The sequence below is a fragment of the Dermacentor albipictus genome, chromosome 1, assembly GCF_038994185.2.
Source record: "Dermacentor albipictus isolate Rhodes 1998 colony chromosome 1, USDA_Dalb.pri_finalv2, whole genome shotgun sequence".
Lineage (NCBI taxonomy): Eukaryota > Metazoa > Arthropoda > Arachnida > Ixodida > Ixodidae > Dermacentor > Dermacentor albipictus.
The window spans coordinates 111,685,315-111,705,380 of record NC_091821.1 but is presented as its reverse complement, the minus strand read 5'-3'; the positions used below and the strand labels follow the sequence as shown (position 1 = coordinate 111,705,380).

Below are 20,066 nucleotides of genomic sequence, written 5' to 3'. Positions count from 1 at the left end.
CGACAATTGGAGCAGAGAGAACGGCATCTCTAGATGACGCCTCTGGGTCTAGTTGGGGTACGAGAATCGGCACACAGTCTCAAAATATGGAGCCACGGTTTGCTGTGCACGCACGTACCTCGCACGTGTCGACGGGATGGGCCCCGCGGCGGAGCCTGTCGGCCACAGACTTTGGTATCATCGAGTACAGCAACTCGTCGCCCCTCTGGCGCCATGCGTCCAGCCGCACCAGGTTCTCCTCCAGTGTCCGGCTCTTGCTCTCTTGCTGCACTCGCCGCATTACGCTCATTTTAGTAACAAAACAATCATGGAGACGACACACGTGGATCACTCAATGAAACGAAACAGCAGCATCACTAAAACGGATCCGGGTACTTTTACGGCTAGGTGCCTGGTCTTCGTCTCATGTTCCTATATATAGTAAGAGCTTACTCGTCAGTGCCGAAATATTAACTGCAGGAGTGACGAGGCAATCCACAGCTAAAAGCTACCGATCAGCTTCTGCTGTATAGATAATTAAAGGGGCTTAACCGAAATCCACAATGCCAGCGCATTTCTAATTATTATTATTATTATTATTATTATTATTATTATTATTATTATTATTATTATTATTATTATTATTATTATTATTATTATTATTATACAAAGCTAGCGATTACAAGTTTCAGCTCTCGTGAGCACATCCTTAGGCCACGCCACGAAAATGACTATCTTAAATATCTTCCGTAGTTGCTTCGGGCGCCTGGGTTGAAGTTGTCTAAATGTTTCTTCGATAACTTTAGAACAATGACAGCAGCAATAAAGACTTTCAGTGCCAGTCTAGATGCATTTCTTCTAACCTCGTATCGCCCTTGCTGCATAGCTGGGTTCTGCGTTCAAGATCGTCGTAAATGTGACCTTTAAGGGGCATCAAGGGCAATTCCAAGCGAACTGGACGTAAAGTGGTTTTAGTGGGAAAGAATGCCCGTGTCCACTCTGGAATTGAATCCTGGAGTTTTACCTGCCAAAACCACCATTTGACTATGAAGTAAGCCCTAATGGGGGACTCCAGATTAATTTTGAGCATCTGAGGATTCTTAACTTGCCCCCAATGAACGGGACACGGGCGTTCTTGGATTTCGCCCCCATCAACATGCGGCAGCCACGGCGGGGCTTTGATCCCGTGACCTCGTGTTTAGCAGCGCAGCACCATAGCCAATAAGCCATTTTTTGTTAATCAGGAGTACATATAGAGAACAGGCAATGAAGCTAAGGCAAGCATACGAATAATTAGCTGTAGTTGAAATTGAAATATTGAATATAACCAGGGAAAAAATGAAACGTTACGAAAAGATGACATGTTGCTGGCGGGAGACAAACCACTCGAGCCCCTCTCTTTCCCTTCTTCTCGTACATTCACAGCAGTGGTGTAGCCAGAAATTTCGTTCGTGGGGGGCTCACTTTGCAGCTCGGCCTCCCCTTATAATTTAGTCGAGGGATAAAAAAAGATTATATATATATATATATATATATATATATATATATATATATATATATATATATATATATATATATATATATATATATATATTGTGAGACGAGGTTTAGGCAGCCAGTCTCTTCTTTATTCTCCCGAGACAGAGCCCCACCACCAGGCCCCAAAACGGTGATGATGAGTATGTACAGGTGAGAATATGAAGCGTATGAATAATGCTCACACTAATTTCCCCGCGCGCGCAAGCGGCCAGCCAGGCCGCGACTTAGCCAGGAGGGGAACGCCGAACGAAGCGTTTTAGGCGCGAAACGTGAACGATCTCCGAACCACGACAACGATGGTCGGAAGAAACGTCTACGGGAGTAACGCGATAGTTCACGGGGGATGTTTGTTCGTTAATAATGTAGGGTCCAAGAAAGCGGGATTCAAACTTCTCGCACAAACCGGGTGTACGAATGGGTGTCCAAAGAAGCACTTCCTCTCCGGGACGAAAGGAGACGTCGCGACGAGAGATGTCGTAACGTTGCTTGCGATCTAGCTGACTGACTTCTGTGTTGAAACGAGCACGTTGACGGCATTCCTCGAGTCTCGAAACGAACTGTTCGGGCGTACTGTCTGAGGTGTTAGTTGGAGCATTGAAGAAAGCGGCGTCGATGGTGAATGTCGGTGAACGGCCGAAAACTAGGTAGAAAGGCGAGTATCCCGTAGTTCGTTGGATAGCGGTGTTGTGAGCAAAAGTCACGAAAGGTAAAAGTTTGTCCCAATTGTCGTGGTTTGGCCCGATATACATCGATATCATATCTATTAGTGTGCGATGAAATCGCTCGGTTAAGCCATTTGTTTGTGGGTGATATGCGGATGTCGTCTTATGAACTGTGCCACAAGCTCCGAGTACTTCTGCGAGCATTGTTGACATGAAAGTCTTGCCGCGGTCGCTTAACAGTACACGAGGGGCACCATGGCGCAGTACAATGGCATCTAGAAAGAAGGTGGCGACGTCGGAGGCTGAACTAGAGCGTAGAGGAGCGGTCTCTGCGTAACGTGTGAGCTGGTCAACAGCTGTCACGACCCATCGATGACCCGCTGGCGTTATGGGCAGAGGGCCGACTAGGTCTATCCCAACGATGGCAAACGGTGTCTCGGGACATGGGATGGGCTGTAAAAGCCCAGCAGGAGGCGAAGTCGGTCGTTTCCGCCGTTGACACTGAACGCAAGAAGCGACGTACTTGGCCACAAAGGTAGACATGCCTGGTCAAAAGAAACGGCTCCTAACGCGGTGGTATGTTTTGTGGAATCCCAAATGGCCAGCAGATGGGTCGTCGTGCAAGGCTTCGAGGACTTGTGTGCGCATCGAGCGTGGAAGAATAGGTACCCAGCTATGTCCGTCGGAGTTGTATATGTAGCGGTACAGCACATCGTTGTCAAGCTTAAATAGTCGCAGTTGTCGACGTAATCTGGTATTTGGTGCAGATGTAGTTCCGCACAGGCGTTGGATGATGCTGTCGCAGTAGGGGTCAGAACGTTGACACGAGGCGAGGTGAGTGAGGCGATTGGAAGATAACACGTCAGTGACCGTGAGAGGTAATAACGGTAATAACGGGAGTGACGACTTAGTCTCATCATCAAGTGGCGAGCAATGGAGAGGTGTACTCGAAGCTAATAATGGCAGCGGGCAGCGAGAGAGAGCGTCGGCATCTTGATGCTTTTTCCCAGACTTGTAGACAACGTCAAAGTCGTACTCTTGTAAGCGTACTACCCAGCGACCAAGTCGTCCGGACAAATTTTTGATTGACGACAACCAGCATAAGGCGTGGTGGTCGGTTATGACCGTGAAATGGCGTCCGTAAAGATATGGTCGAAATTTTTGGATCGCCCAAACTACTGCGAGACATTCCTGTTCTGTGATCGAGTAATTCGTTTCGGCAGGTGTTAGTGCGCGACTGGCATAGGCAACAACTCTCTCTCGTGAGGTGGTATCACGCTGTAAAAGTACAGCACCGATCCCATGGCCACTAGCGTCGGTATGCAAGCAAGTCGGTGTGTTGTCATCGAAGTGACAGAGGACAGGGTCGCTGGTTAATGCCTGCTTGAGGGCTTGGAAAGAAAGTTCGCATTCATCTGTCCAAGGGAAAGCAGAGCCCGACGTGAGCAACTTGTGTAGCGGCGACGCCATGGCTGCAAAATGACTGATGAAGCGGCGGAAGTAGGATGCCAGGCCTAAGAAACTTCTTAATTGCTTTTGATTTTCAGGGCGAGGGAAGCGATGCACGGCAGCAACCTTTTCAGGATCTGGTCGAATGCCATCTTTGCTGATAAGATGGCCCAATACTTTGATGTTCTTTCTGGCAAAATGGCATTTCTTTGTGTTGAGTTGGAGTCCAGCGTTGGAAATGCAAGTGAAAACTTCGTCCAAGCGCTCAAGGTGCTGACTAAAAGTTGTAGAAAAAATAACGATGTCATCTAAATAGCACAGACAGGTCTTCCACTTAAGGCCACGTAAAACTGTGTCGATCATGCGTTCAAATGTTGCAGGGGCATTACATAAACCGAACGGCATGACGTTGAACTCGTAAAGTCCGTCTGGCGTTGCAAAGGCTGTCTTGTCCTTGTCCGCTTCGTGCATGGGGATTTGCCAGTATCCGGATCGGAGGTCTAGACTAGAGAAATATTCTGCACCCTGGAGGGAGTCAATGGCATCGTCAATTCTTGGCATCGGATATACGTCTTTGCGCGTGATCTTATTAAGGGCTCGATAATCGACGCAGAATCGTACGGAGCCGTCTTTCTTGCGAACCAGCACGACAGGAGACGACCAAGAACTGGAGGAAGGCCGAATGATGTCTCTTTTGAGCATGTCATCAACGTTATCCGCAATGATTTTCCGTTCTGCGGAAGACACGCGATACGGGCGGCGGCGTACAACCGAACTGCCTTCGGTTTCGATGCGATGTACTGCGACGGAAGTGCGCCCCAGAAGCTTGGAGTGGACGTCAAATAAGGCTCTGTGTTTGTGCAGGAGTGTCAGAAGGTCTTCTTTCTGCGCAGTGGTCAAATCGGGATTTATAGCGGCCGTTAAAGCAGCGGCAGCAGTGTGATAATCAGTTGTGGTAGACAAAGGTGGTGATTCGGTGTGAAGCGGTACCAGCGAAAGAGGTTCGGTGTCAGTAAAGCATGTCACAGTAGAGCCCTGGGAGAGCACAACTGGCGAAGAAGTAGGGTTATGAACAGCGACTGAGGCTCTACCGTCCTGAAACCGTACTAGGCTAGGAGTAAGGCTAAGCCCACCAGAAATGCAGTAACCACTCGGTGCAAGGAACACATCACCATTAATAATAGTGTCGGAAGTCAGCGTCAGAATATGCTCAGTGCCCGCGGGAATGAAACAGTCGGTAGACGTGACAAAACGCAGGCTGTGATCATTGACAGAGGACGAAGATTCAGTGTCTGTCATAAGAATAGTCCGCTGACGTCAAGAGATTAAAGCTGAGGCGGAGGACAGGAAGTCCCATCCCAAAATCATCGCGTAAGTGCACGAAGACAGCACGACGAACTGAATGTGGTGGAGGATGCCATCAATGAAAACGCGCGCAGTGCAAACACTGGAGGGCTGAACAAGAACTGCATTAGCACAACGAAGAGGAGGGCCATTATACGGTGTCTTCACTTTTCGCAATCGAGAACACAAATCAGCACTAATAACGGAAAGCGATGCACCTGTGTCAACCAAGGCTTCGATTCGGACACCTTCAACAAACACCAAAAGTACATTTGACGGGCGCTCCGGAGGCGTTTCACGTTGTCCAAAAGATGCAGCTTTCCCTCCTGAAGCTGCACCATTTAGTTTTCCGGGCGGTGATCGGAGGACGAAGTAGCCGGTCGTAGAGGGGAAGAAGAGCGCCGCATCGGTGATGGAGAGCGACGACGCGGGAAACGCGATGAACTGGCAGTGTTGAAGTCCTGTGGAGATGGGGAACGTGGTGGATAATAAGCGTAGTCAGAACGCCGACGTCGTGGTACAGGGCCAGAAAACTGATCCCTTTCAAAGCCGTCATAGCCACGTCTTTCATCTTGCTGACGGCGTCGGCAAAACCTGGAAATGTGGCCACGGATGCCGCAGTAGTAACAAACCGGTCGAGGTGGGCTCCATGCGTTATAAGACGGAACAGGCGATGGTCTTGCAGTGATAGGATTAAGGGACATGTGCGGTGCAGGTGCCTGTTGTGGTGGCTGCTGGGGGGGTGGCGCTATAGAGGCAACCTGAGCGTACGTTGGCGTATGGATAGGGTGCGGGCTCGTGATTTGCGGGCAGGTCACGGCAGCTAGCTCTTCCCTCACGATATGGCGTAGGCCGCCACCAGGAGGCGTCAGATGGACCTCAGGAGGGTTTGACGAAGCTTGGGCGTGCAGTTCCTCACGGATGATGGAGCGAATCAAAGCACGTAGCTCGCTGTCGTTGGACGCCTTGAAATCAGATGTGTCAGGGTGTAAGCGGAGCATATGAAGGTCATCGAGACGCTGACACGTACTGATGATGTCGGCGACGGTAGTGGGATTCAGCACTACAAGAGCATTGAATGCCGCAGTCCCAATACCCTTGAGCAGGTGACGTACACGGTCACTCTCTGCCATCGAGGTGTTCACGCGGCGGCAGAGGGCGAGGACGTCCTCTATGTACGAAGTGTAGGACTCCCCTGAGTGCTGCACACGCTCAGAAAGCTTCTTCTTAGCGATATCGGAGCGGACAGACGAGTTCGCGAAAATCAGGCGTAGCTGGTGTTTAAAGATGCTCCAGTTGACCAAATCGAGCTCATGATTGTAAAACCATGTTTTCGCAACTCCGGTTAGGTAGAAGGCGACGTGAGCAAGTTTTGCTGATTCGTTCCAGTGGTTAAAGTCACTCACGCGCTCGTATAGCTCCAACCAGTCTTCAACGTCGTCACCTGGAAGCCCAGCAAATACCGGTGGATCCTTCTGAGGGGTGGTGACTGTCCAAGAAGGGGTTCCCGCAGGAGTCGGCAAGGTGGATGTCGTGGTACTGGACTGCTGGTCTTGCGACATGGTCGAGTGCAGGTGGTAGAGGCGGCGACCCGAGCGGAGCTCCAGGGATGTAGCGTAGGTGAAGCTGGAGAGAGACCAGGAGCGAGAGGGCGAAGGGACCGGACAGCACACTCCACCACTTGTGAGACGAGGTTTAGGCAGCCAGTCTCTTCTTTATTCTCCCGAGACAGAGCCCCACCACCAGGCCCCAAAACGGTGATGATGAGTATGTACAGGTGAGAATATGAAGCGTATGAATAATGCTCACAATATATATATCTGTCATTCAACAACCTTGTTTACATTTTCGTACATATGCAACGACCAGGGGAAAATCTCAATGACGCTTTCCTTTGTTAGAATGTATTGAGCAGGAGCAGCTGTCACCAGTTGTGTATTGCGAGTAATTGCTCGGAAATTATAGTCGCAACAGAGAGCACATATAAAAAGCAGGAGTTCTGCAAAATATACGAGGGCGAGTCAGATGAAAGTGAGCCAATGCGAATATATGACAAACGGGGTACTTTATTACTTTAAAAGTAGTCACCATGAGTATTTAGACACTTGTCCTACTAACCAGTCGCGTGATTCCCGTCTCATAATACTCCTTGAGTTGCTGCCTCAAAAATCTGTAAATGACTACACGTCATCTTCCGACACGAGTGTGGTTCCCTTGAGCAGTTTTTTTCAAATTTTACCTAATGTGGAAGATGCAAGGCAACAGGTCTGGGCTGCATGAGGGATGTTGCAACGTTTCCCACTTGAACTTTGCCAGTTTTGTATTAACCACATCAGCGACGTGGGAACGGGCAATGTCGTGAAGCATGATGTTACCAATGCTCAATTTTCTACGTCGTTTGTTCTTGATGGCGACACGCAGCCGATACGACCTTTCAGAATATCTGAAACGATTCAGAGTTTCTCCAGGTTTAGAAAATTCGATCAATAATGACCCATAACGATCTAAAAAGAAGTCAACACTTTTCCGGCAGAAATAACGGCCTTTGTTTTCCTTGGGAATGGTGAATTCAAGTGTTTCCACTGTAAGCTTTGCCGTAGTGTTTCAGGCTAGTAGTAGCGGCACCACGAGTCATCCCCCTGTATACGCAATGCCTCATGATCTCGAGCGTACCGGAATCATGGAAGAACGCTAACATAATCCTAATCCATAAGAAAGGGGACGCCAAAGACTTGAAAAATTATAGACCGATCAGCTTACTGTCCGTTGCCTACAAAGTATTTACTAAGGTAATTGCAAATAGAATCAGGAACACCTTAGACTTCTGTCAACCAAAGGACCAGGCAGGATTCCGTAAAGGCTATTCAACAATAGACCATATTCACACTATCAATCAAGTGATAGAGAAATGTGCAGAATATAACAAACCCTTATATATAGCTTTCATTGATTACGAGAAAGCGTTTGATTCAGTCGAAACCTCAGCAGTCATGGAGGCATTACGGAATCAGGGTGTAGATGAGCCATATGTAAAAATACTGGAAGATATCTATAGCGACTCCACAGCCACCGTAGTCCTCCATAAAGCAAGCAACAAAATCCCAATAAAGAAAGGCGTCAGGCAGGGAGATACGATCTCTCCAATGCTATTCACAGCGTGTTTACAGGAGGTATTCAGAGACCTGGAGTGGGAAGAAATGGGGATAAAAGTTAATGGAGAACACCTTAGTAACTTACGATTCGCTGATGGTATTGCCTTGCTTAGTAACTTAGGGGACCAACTGCAATGCATGCTCACTGACCTCGAGAGGCAAAGCAGAAGAGTGGGTCTAAAAATTAATCTGCAGAAAACTAAAGTAATGCTTAACAGTCTCGGGAGAGAACAGCAATTTACAATAGGCAGCGAGGCACTGGAAGTCGTAAGGGAATACATCTACTTAGGGCAGGTAGTGACGGCGGATCCGGATCATGAGACGGAAATAATCAGAAGAATAAGAATGGGCTGGGGTGCGTTTGGCAGGCATTCCCAAATCATGAACAGCAGGTTGCCATCATCCCTCAAGAGAAAAGTATATAATAGCTGTGTCTTACGAGTACTCACCTACGGGGCAGAAACCTGGAGTCTTACGAAAAGGGTTCTACTCAAATTGAGGACGACACAACGAGCTATGGAAAGAAGAATGATAGGTGTAACGTTAAGGGATAAGAAAAGAGCAGATTGGGTGAGGGAACAAACGCGAGTTAATGACATCTTAGTTGAAATCAAGAAAAAGAAATGGGCATGGGCAGGACATGTAATGAGGAGGGAAGATAACCGATGGTCATTAAGGGTTACGGACTGGATCCCAAGGGAAGGGAAGCGTAGCAGGGGGCGGCAGAAAGTTAGGTGGACGGATGAGATTAAGAAGTTTGCAGGCACGGCATGGCCACAATTGGTACATGACCGGGGTTGTTGGAGAAGCATGGGAGAGGCCTTTGCCCTGCAGTGGGCGCTACCAGGCTGATGATGATGATGATGATGATTATGATGATGATGATGATGATGAGTCATCCCCGGTCACAATCGCAGACAAAAAGTCGTCACCCTCATCTGGGTTTCTTTGACGTGCACCTAAATCTAAGTACACCGGTGTTTTCGCATTTGGCCTCCATCGAAATGCAGCCGCCGTGACCGGGATTCGATCCCGCGAACTCGTGCTCAGCAGCCCAACACAATAGCCACTGAGCAACCACGGCGTTTTCAATTGTGTTGGGGGTGATTGCACGGTGGCTTTGGTCCGGCCATGGATCTTCTTTGTAACTGTCATGTCCTTCTTTGAACAGTTGGCTACAACGCTTCGCAGTGGCCAATGAAACGCAATGTTCAACGTATACGGCAGCCATACGGCGAATAATTTCTTTTTGGGAAACATCTTCATTTGTCAAAAACCTCACGACACCAAGCTGTTCAACTTTTGGAGTGTCCATTATGCCACGCAACCATGTTCAACCCAGTGTATGAGAGCATTAAAGAATATTTAACCTCACCTCTGCATGTCACTTGTAAATGAGATGCGTATGTACTACGCGCATGCCTCGAAAATAATGAACCGAACCATTATTGCGCGGGGCGAAGATACAGCTTGATACAGGGCAAAAAATTGTCACTGGAAACAAAGTTCACTGCGCATATACACAAAACCTCGCAACAAGATATTTAAATATACGTATAAGTCTCCAATAAATCTACGTACCTAAGAGAAAGTCACTATATATAATTCGTCAAACAAGGCAAATAAACAGGTTGCGCAACCACAGATTCACAGATCACACCTCCCCCCTCCCTCCGCTCCCAAAATGTATCGCGTTCGACGGAAGGCGGCGCGCTCCCTCCCCGCTTTTCTCCCTTGCGCATACAAGACTCATCGTCGGCTCACCCCTCCCCCTTCCCTCACCCCCACGCTTTCATTCGCACATAGAGCATGCGGCGCGTGGTCACGATGTTATCGCCCTTGGCCTTTATTTATACGGAACATGCGGGCAACAGCAGGAATGCGCCTGGAGTGATCATATAGCTGATATCGCAATAATATAATAAGAATATCCGGCAACTGAAGCGTCCCGTGGCCCATTACTATCCGCAAATGAAGTAACAAAATCGAACTTTCACCATGCGACGATTCGTTGCGCCGCAACAATGTCTTCCTTTTTTTTTTCTTTTATGGGGTGGGGGGCGGCGAAATAGAATAACGCAAAGGAACGCATGTTGGCTACAATCGAATGCCTACTTTGGGCACCTAGTGTGGCTACCGAAGGAATATCGAAGAAAACGTGCGACGCTTGGTCCACAGAAAACCATACGCACACTGCTCGGTATCCTACACCGGCGAGACAAAATTTTCTGGAGAGGTTGCGCTCAAGCGAACGCGTTGCAATCAGTCAAGTCCCCGCAGTGCTGGCGGCGAGCGACTGTGCATTGTTTCTTTTTCTCGCCTGCTAGCCAGGATGCGTCCAAAACTCTGCTAGGCGAAAATGCAGTCGGCCAGAGAAAAAGGAACGCGCATCCAAGTGCGTAGCGCGGTTGTCGATGCAGCACGAGAAAAACGCATGCGCTCTGGCTGGATCGGCAGCCCGCCGGTTACGAGAACAAAAGAAAAAAAGAGGACGAAGGGGCTCAATGTATCCTCGCGAATAAAAGTCTAGGTAGAAAAATAAATAAGAACTTAGTTACAATGGTGGATTTAGTGTCTTGACATGGATGCTTTGGCGCAGGTGGAAAAAAAAATGTTTGTATTCTTTTCTATGACCTGACGGCACAAATGAACCACCACAACGCTTTGTCTCATCGGACCTCGCTGCGTGCTTTGTCAACTTGTCTGATAGTATGCTGATTTGGCTTGTCTCGTTGTATGGCCCGATGTACGACTTTAGAAAAGTCGATGCACCTTTGGCGTCAAATGTTTACAACAGCATTAAACCCACAAAGTTGCGTAATTGAAAATCTAAAGCACGACTTCGGAAATGTCAATGCACATTTCGCATCAAAATGTTTTGAGAACTTTATACCCACAAAGTTTCAGAATTTAAATCCAAGCGCTCCGTAGATTCCGCGGCCTCCGCGAGATGCCGAGACGAGCCCGCTCGCCATCAAAACGCCCTTGAAATTGTGTGATCGGTGGGGCTCCTTGCGTTACGATATGTGACTCCCGATGCATGGGCGTTGCCGCGAAATACAGCCTGATTTCGCAATGTTCGCGCTTAAATGTCTTTTCCAGCGTGAATTAAGGAGATTCTAGACAAAATTGAGCATGATTTCCGGCACCGGGAGTTGTTTTGGTCGGCGGCACATGACAGTACGAAAAAATTTCGGGGGGGGGGGGGCGGGGGCTGAAGCCCCATAAGCCCCCCCTCTGGCTACGCCCCTGATTCACAGCGCGAGTCTTGAATCTGGCAGCGTTGATGCCATTAACCAGCATTCGGGAGTTTATTAGCCACGGGCCTGCTCTCCCAAGTTAATGTGTTGCGTGGCGCCATCGGGCAAAAATGGATGTTCCCCATTCGCCCGCTATGGTGCCGAGTGGCGCTGGCTAACGCTCCCAGGATCTGGGACGCATTAATTCCCAAAATACTGAATGGATTGACGGTAGTGCAACGCACGCGTAAGGCGGAGGTTTTCGGTTCGTCTCCCACCGACGACGTGTTATCTGTCTGGCCACTTTCGTTTTCCCTTTTCTTAGTTATTTTCTACGGTTCCATTTCAACCACAGCTAATTACTCCCATGCTTTCCTTGGCTTCATTGTCTTTGGCTTTATATGGTCGTGTTTCATTTGTGGAGCCGAACCGCAGTGAAGTCATGTCTACTTAACAGAAACCTGACTATAGAACCACAGCCTAGAATCCGTACCCGAACTATGCTAAAAAATGCATTAACGTTACAGGTAGGATCATCACGATCAAGGCTTTAGGAAAACCGTTATCTGGAACGTGAATGTGTTTCAGAACGGATATCTCAGCAGTGATGTTAGTCTTAAATTTTCTGCTCAGAAGACATACGAGCTACTGCTTTAGGCTTGAGCTTGGAAATGGGGACATATGTCTTAAGGTGAATAAATGTAATTAAGTTACACTTTTTTCAATTATCCGCCCAAACATTGCGATTTTCCGTGCAAGTAATGTATACCTCTTCACGGTAATCCGCCTGAACAGGAATCGCGCTAATATGTGCTTCATACGATTTTAAGAAAGCCTGTTCGGAGCAAAAAAGAAAAGGAGACGCATATGCGGGTGCGCGTCCCATTCTACCGCCGCTATCGGGAAGCAATTGTGGCGCTCTTGTTTCGTTCGTGAAACGGAGTCGTGCTTGCGCGTCAACGAGCGCGGGAGGCCGTGCTCTGCCCACCTCTCTGTAGGAGACTTCGAGGTTGGCGCCGTGTTGCCACTCAGCCAGCACAATGTCGCGCGTCATGTCGTGGATGCACAGGTCCTCGAGGTAGAGGCCCGCCATCTGCAGCTCGTCCAGGCCACTCAGTCTGCGCAATAGCGAGGAAAAGCAGCGATATTTGTCATAGCATCTCAATAGGGTAACTTTCATAATGGGTCCTTCTTGGCGCATCTAATGCCTCAATTTTTAAGTACAGACGTTTTGTACTACCTCTACATGTGTTCTTTTGCTCGCACTTCGTTAGACTTACTTCTTTAGGCGCCCGACGAGGCCAAGCTCTCCAGCTTTCATTGGAGTGGCTTCGCATATTGAAGTGGACATGCGGTGTGTTTCAGCGATGACTGTCTAATTATTAGACATAGGGCATTCGAGACACCATGGTGCTTTTTTTTTATCTCCATGGCTCACCACAAGAGCGGTCAAAAGAAAACGCTGAGAGAAATCATTGAATAGATTAATTAACTAATATTCGTTCACTAACTTCCTGATTTTTAACTTTAGACCACTAATGCCAGTTGTACGTATGTGCCAAACAGCGAATTTATTACAGATCACCTTTCAAAGCGGATAAAAAGCCTTTAATGCACGTTGACACACCGAGTTCCTTTTTCCTTTCCAGCACGAAACCGAGAACGAGCCCGTCAGAAGCGCGCGTGACGATAGTTACGTCCCGTGGTGACGTGCGAGGCATGTGACACTCCGTGGCGCGTCGGCCGGAGCGCCAGGATCTACGCAAGACGACTTCGGCTGGTGCGCGCATTTGGTTATGTAGCATACCTATCTAACGGTGGCTAAACCTGTTCCAAACCTGTTCTAACGGCTAAACCTGTTAAAAAAAAAAAGATTAAAAGAACATACACGGTGCTAGATGCGATATCAAGACCTGCTGTTCAAATCTGCAGGTCTTAAGATCGTATCTTGCACCATGTCTTCTAAGTATCTTATTTTTCGTTGAACGGCTTGGCTAACATAAACTTGGGCACCCTGTAAAGTAGAAGATGCGCAGCATTTGTTTAAATAAGTAGTCTGCTGCGCGAAATGCAACCAGAGAGACGACAAACAGATGCGACTGGTCGGTCCCATCTCTTTGTCGCCTTTTTTGTTGCAGTTGGTGCAGCACACTACTTATACGGTATGAGCCCACTAGTCCACAACACAGTACTTCGGCATTTGTTTGCCTATACCAACCACGAAATCCCCCGATGCACAGTACTGTGTCCTAGCCACGTTATATTACCACAAGCCCACAGAGTTCCGTTCTCCATTTCGTCCACAGAGAGAAAACAAATAAAGCGCGCAGTCTCTCATACACGTTATATATAGGCCGGAGTGGCAAGCCGAGATAAAGATGGTGCTAAGAGAAGGGACGGCGGCGTGCGCAGAGAGCTGGCGTCTTCTGGAAAGAGAGAGGGAGAGAAAGAAAGATAAACGCACTGACACCACGCCATTGAGTTGGTCACCCTCATCTCTTGTCAACTTGCTGGCCTCACATACAGCTCCCATTCTAAATGAAAGTTCTTTTGCCGTAATCTTTTTTTTCTCTTTTTTTTGTTACGTGAGCAGCATATTTCGGCATCTTTAGTCCACGCCAGCTATGCTGCCTTCTTCATACTCTTCCTGATTCGTGCGTGTTGAAGTGTCAGCAAAAGCTGGGTATAACGAACAGTTCAAAATAAATATTAAAAATAAAGAAAAGCAGCGGCATTGATGAGTTAGTTTGTCTGCTCAACTAACCCGGACCCAACGTCTGCTGTAGTTTCTTTTTTGTATTTCGCCGTAACTTGCGGCTTAAGAGTAAACAGAAAGAAAGAAAGAAAGAAAGAAAGAAAGAAAGAAAGAAAGAAAGAAAGAAAGAAAGAAAGAAAGAAAGAAAGAAAGAAAGAAAGAAAGAAAGAAAGAATGCGTTGGTTGTTCTCGAGTCGGGATCCATAAGGCTCCTCTAGTCGCTTTTGTTGCTTCGAAGTAATAAATATAATCGTGTCGTGTAGTTCAGTGATGCAACTATAGTAGAGTGCATTTAACAACGCCAATCGCATTCGTGAAATTAAAAATTTTACACATATACCTGACAGACACAAGCCGCGTGCTTGTTGGCGCATCCTCGACACACGCATGAGTGTCGATTCGGTGCTCGCGGTAACAAGGCAGCTAGCGTGAGACGCGAATCGTTATAGTTTTATAACAGATTCGATCCCAGAAAACCACTTTAGGTTGCATACGCGTGAAAATTACAATGATTCGGCTTTATATCCCATATATATATATATAACGCACGTTGCAGTTGGCACAATTAGGCGCTGCCAGCTCGTGGTCCTTAGTTACTTCCATTCAAGAAAGAAGCGAACGTGGACATGAACAACTGAGGACATGCACGATAAAGTTCGCCAGTGCTGTTCGCATTTTCGTGATATATATTGCATAGTAGTTATTTTCGTTTGCTTCGCTCAAGTATCCCAAGCGCCCCATCATCGTAAGTTGTTAATAGCCACGTGGAGGCAACGAAAAGGACGAAGCATGACGACAAAATACAGAGACACTTCTCAGTTACAAAGTCGTCGATGGACAGGAGCTTAGGAGGAAAAAGATTTCATTGCTGTACGTTGTTTCTCCGCGCACGTTAGCGGAGACGGCACTGCCGTCAGCACAACTACCGTAAGCCGTTCTGCCAAGGGCAATTACCGTGCAGGACCTATCCTCTGGCAGTAATTGGTCGTCAGAGGATAAGCTGCCTTAGACGGGCATCTCAGAAATAGCAGCCCTAAAGCCGGCAAGCAAGGCGAAGGTCACGAACGCAAGAAAGTAAACACGTAATGCCGCCGAACATTTCTCGGTCCACAGCAGCGATAGCGTAGGCAGGACCGCTTAAACGAGGAAGAGCTCTTTACCATGCAGTAAATTACGCGAATTTTCGGAACGCGCTACCGTAAGCTTTACTGTAGAACGACCCGTCTGATCAATGGTATCGTCGCGGGAGCATGTAGTAATAAAAGGAACAAAAAAGAAAGCGAGAAAGTAAACTGCAGCCAGTTCTACAGACGATAATAACGGTTTACGGAGCTGTAAAAGGAAAACACCATAACAGAAGATTATGATGTCTGTACTCGCGACCAAGGTATGGCACTGCGAGACAAGACACGTACTGCACTGTTGCCGGCGCTTGCTTACAGGGCTTTAGCACGAGAGCGCAGGTGCTTGGCAAACATTGAGTCGCAAGTATAACGCGATGTGCTGTATAGCGTCGAAAATGTGGCCGTTCATCTGCTGATGTCTGTCGTTCGACAAGAGTGTCGAGTGTATACACCAACATTCGGGCCGAATAATCAGCACACGTGCGTCTGCTAACCTGGGAAAAGCAACCGTGTGCTCGGACTCACAGTGGCACCCCAAGGAATAGTATGACGTCCGACTCGTGCAGGTAGCGCATCTCTCCTTTGAGCAGCAAACGACGTGAAGGCAGGGTCGACTGTTCAGGGAAAATGCACTCCAGCTCCACCACGACTTGCTGATTGGTAAGCAACTGATGGCCGAGGGAGAGAAAAGTGGACGCCAACGTTACTTCACGTACGTAAGCAACCACAAATACGATGTATTTGTGTACTAAACAATAAATTAACAATAAATGTAAACGTCACATATGGTGGCACCAGTATCCGTGCTCGCTGTTCAGCGCATGCTTGAATGTTCTGAGTGCGCCAACAGTTGTACTAAATGCGCGCGAGACTTCCGCACGTGTTGTACACCGAATCTACCGAGATCGTGTCTTGGCAGTGGGTGCATGTTTAGGGTCAAAGGACCCCATAAGCTTGCTGCTGCTGCCAATACTACTACTACTACTACACTGTCATCATTTATGTAAAAATAAAAACCAGAGCATAACTTTCATAATATGCACGGCTAACGGCGCTTTCCGCAGCCCAGAAACATTGCTCGGACGCCGATACTCGTCTCTTCTGCACGAAATAGTATGTCTAAGCCAAATGCCCTTATTAAACCTTCGAGATCTGGCAGCTCGCGGTGTTTGACACTACGCGCCAGCTGATCTCGGACGGCACGGTTAAACCTGGCCCCCCTATCCCGTCTCCCAACTTTCTAACTGCCTCGCTCACTGACGTACTCTGAGTTTCACGTTACTGCAGCCCAGTATCGACGGCCCCTATTTTGGATACACGGACGAATGCTCACGTTTTCCCACGTGAAGGCCACCATGGGCCTGTGCAGGCGCATAAGGTCGTGCACGGGTCTACCGGGGCAGGCTCCGGTCTCCCCGCCCTGATCGAACACCATGCGCAGGCGGTGTCCTAGCCACAGGAGCCGCATGCAGCGGTCCACAAGCATGCCGAACGGGAAGAGCCGCAGCAGCGATCCCCAGGATACGTCGGGCAGCGAGATGCCCTCCTGTGCGCGCCGCCGCCGCTGCTCGTTCAGCGTGAAGGCGGCGTTGTCGAAGCTCAGTCGCAGCAGCGCCTGGGCACCGTCCGGTGTACTGCGCTGGCTCAGCACGCGCACCTGCGCATTCACGTAACGTGCGTTTGCTGCACTACTCCCCTTCATGATTTTCCATAGGCACGCAGGCGGTTCCACAGGCTTCCCACTGCGGGCTCCAGTCGTAAATGACTATGCGACGTAGGGTATAATGCACAAAATCCTTTGTTCTAAAGTGCTGTCGACCGGTCGCCTTCGATAACAATATGTTCGACATTACGATTGCCTTCATCTTTTCATACGAACAGCTTTAGCGCAAGAACTTGTTTGTGGATTTGGCCCCTGTTATTGAGAGAGTTAGCTTTGCGAGATACGTGATACGTTTCTGTGATACGTTAGGCTCTCTGCGCATTCTCCGTTCAACCACGGAACACCGCTAGACAGGCCAAAGAGGTCAACGTTTTAGCCCGTGCACAGTTTTATCGCGCACCCGGCTGGAGCGTAGAATCAAATAATGATGCAGTGAAAAATTAGGATTTTATAGCGTTGACAATCGTCTGCGCATCATGAAAGGTAATGCTGTGGCGCCTATGGGCTAGACAGAGATTAAAATATTTCCTGCCTCGATGTCGCCACTTCATAGCCTAGCCGTGTCAAAACAAAGAGCTGATCTCAATAATATCAATAAAACATCACCAGTACCTTGCCCTCAGTGCAAGACGGGGCTAATCGATGACTGATTTTATCATTTATTAGCTGCTGTCCCAACGGAGAGCAAGCAGTGCGGGCCAATTCGAACCGAAACGGCTGGTCTGGACCAGTGAGGGCGCTGCCGTCGTGTTACGTTTCAATCATCTTCCCCGGCCACGGCGGCCGAATTTCGATGGGAACGACATGCGAAAACACCCGTCTACTTAGGTTTAGGTGCGCGTTAAAGAACCCCAGGTGGTCCAAGTTTCCGGAGTCCCTCACTACAGCGGGCCGCATAAACAGATCGTGGTTTTGGGCACGTAAAACCCCATAATTGAATTTTAATTTTCAATCATCCACATAATCATCATCATCATAATAAGCTGTGCAGTAGTCAGCGGTATAAGACGCGCATGCTCAGTAGTCGTAATGCATCACGTATCACAGTAACGTATCACATATGACTGAGGGATTAAACTGCTTAACCTCTCTAGTATTTCTAACTTGTACCTGGCCGGACGTTTCTGCCAGTTTTTATGCACGCGTTATTTTCTTTTTTTCGGCCGGCGGCAATGAGGACATGCGTCTCTTCTAGAATTCACCAATTTTTTGTAATTCTATAATTCAATTAGGACGATAACTTGCCTACGTAGTCCAAAAATGTAATCAATAGCTCAACGGAACACTATCCCGCCAGGTAAAAACATGAATAGGTCACTGGCCAATGCAAAAAAAAGTACAGATTCCAAGGCATCTGTAGAAAGAGATCTGTGCAGGTGAACAAGAGTTCTATACAGGTTCCGAAAAGTCAAATTCTGTTTTGCTTATTCGCTTTATTGCTTTACACTGGTCAGTGATGTGTCATACTAACGATCGCCCAAAAAGTGCAAAAGCAGGCATGACGTCTACCGCATCCGAGCTCCTTCATTTTCTCACCTAACCACTCGCTGTCTTATTCACACATTCACTTATAGAGTTGCGAGAAATAGTAACCTCGTGGTGATCACGTGAAGTAATGATGGTGCAGTAAAGCCAAGGTGCGTCCAAAGAAAAACGGTGCTGCACAGCAAGTTCGTTCTTTTCTCTGACAAGCATCATTAATGCAGTGCTCATTTGCCAGCTAAGATGAATTTTGTACTCGCGGACTTTTCTTAATCAGGGCCCGTATTCACAAAAAGCTCTTACGATACAATCATTCGTAAGAGCCAATTTAAGCCAATCCTGATGATCGATATATGCGAAGGCGGGCGGCCAATGACAAAAATCACTTCCGAACGAAAAACTTCTTGAATTCTTTGTGAAAAACTTTGTAAATGTACACGCAAGCTGCCCGACCGCCGCAAGAAATGCTGCGTAGAAACACCGATTACATGTGTACAATTATGAGTAGAAAGGTTTCCTTCTTCTCCAAGCTCGAAACTCAGACCGTATGTACAGTGCTTTTAGGGCGATAGCTCTACTACTCCAGGTACAAACGCAGAAAACGCCTCGTTCCGTCAGGCTGACCTTGAAGCACAGCCAAGGTCAAACTGGGACTTAGCCTGACACTACCGGCGGCTGCTGCGTACGCCGCGTGGGGGCCCATGTCTTGAATGTGATCTACGATGTGGACAATATGCGCGGTCGTGCGGGCCTCATCTTCAAAGCAATCTGCGATGTGTACAAAGTGCGCGGGGTGCTGGTATCTCCGTATGCGCTGTGCTTTCGAACTTAGTTCACGTTGAAGCGAGATGCAGTACGAATATACCTTCGCTCGCTGCTGCTGTCGTTGCCGCGTGAGTACAGCGTTCTGACAGTGAGTTTCCGCGGTGATCGAGTCAGATGCGTTCATGTTTACCTGCGCGCGCGTGACACCGTGCTTTTTATTTAGTTAGTAAGCGAATGTTTACAAGTTTATACAACCAATAAAACTACTATCCTTACTTCGAATAGCTGTGTACTAATTTGCTATCACAATCTATGCATAGTATTTCGGGCGAAACTACTACATTTTTTTTTTCTCTTTTTCGTAAGAAACGCTTAGCACGGACCGACGCCCGTTGTTATGAAGCCTATTTACGTATGATCAGCTTTGTGAGGGTCGAAGCGCGCTCTTATTATTACGTCAGCAATCGTCCAGCTTTATCGTCCGACGTGATGTAAGCCTTATTTTCTAGCTGTCAGCTTCTCATTGCACAGACGTAATTGACAAATCGTTCCTAGCTCACCACTCTTGAACATCGCTGCAGCGTACACTGCGTCAAAATAATTTTTAGAATAGTCCACAATCTAACCAGAGTGAACCGTCATATATATGTTCAACGCAACACAAGACGAACAACACGCCGTGAGCATGAGAAAACTTTGCTAATGTGACAGATACTTTTGGAATGTGCAATTGAAGGCTTGACTTTTCCAATGAGGCCAATAATTTGGTTGACAATAACAAGTTGACGCCACGATGTGACCAATGAATGCAAAAGTTTGAACACAAGAAGGAAACACACATAGCATGGCCACTGCAGAAGAAATATTAGAACGTGTTGTTAGGCTACCATAGTTGGTTCATACTTGCAGGTTT

At 47.8% G+C, this 20,066-nt stretch overlaps 1 protein-coding gene across 6 annotated transcripts in view; it reads right to left on the bottom strand.

Annotated features, from left to right (window-relative positions):
* The window catches only part of LOC135907732 (soluble guanylate cyclase 88E-like), a 281,964-nt gene that overhangs the window by 104,120 nt on the left and 157,778 nt on the right, over window positions 1-20,066 (bottom strand). For all 6 annotated transcript variants that reach the window (XM_070524767.1, XM_070524760.1, XM_070524763.1 and 3 more), the window contains 4 exons: window positions 16,577-16,900; window positions 15,769-15,911; window positions 12,353-12,482; window positions 119-265 (listed from right to left, as the gene is read on the bottom strand). In XM_070524767.1, the coding sequence (XP_070380868.1) occupies window positions 119-265; window positions 12,353-12,482; window positions 15,769-15,911; window positions 16,577-16,900 (744 nt within the window). The remainder of the gene's footprint in view (window positions 1-118; window positions 266-12,352; window positions 12,483-15,768; window positions 15,912-16,576; window positions 16,901-20,066) is intronic.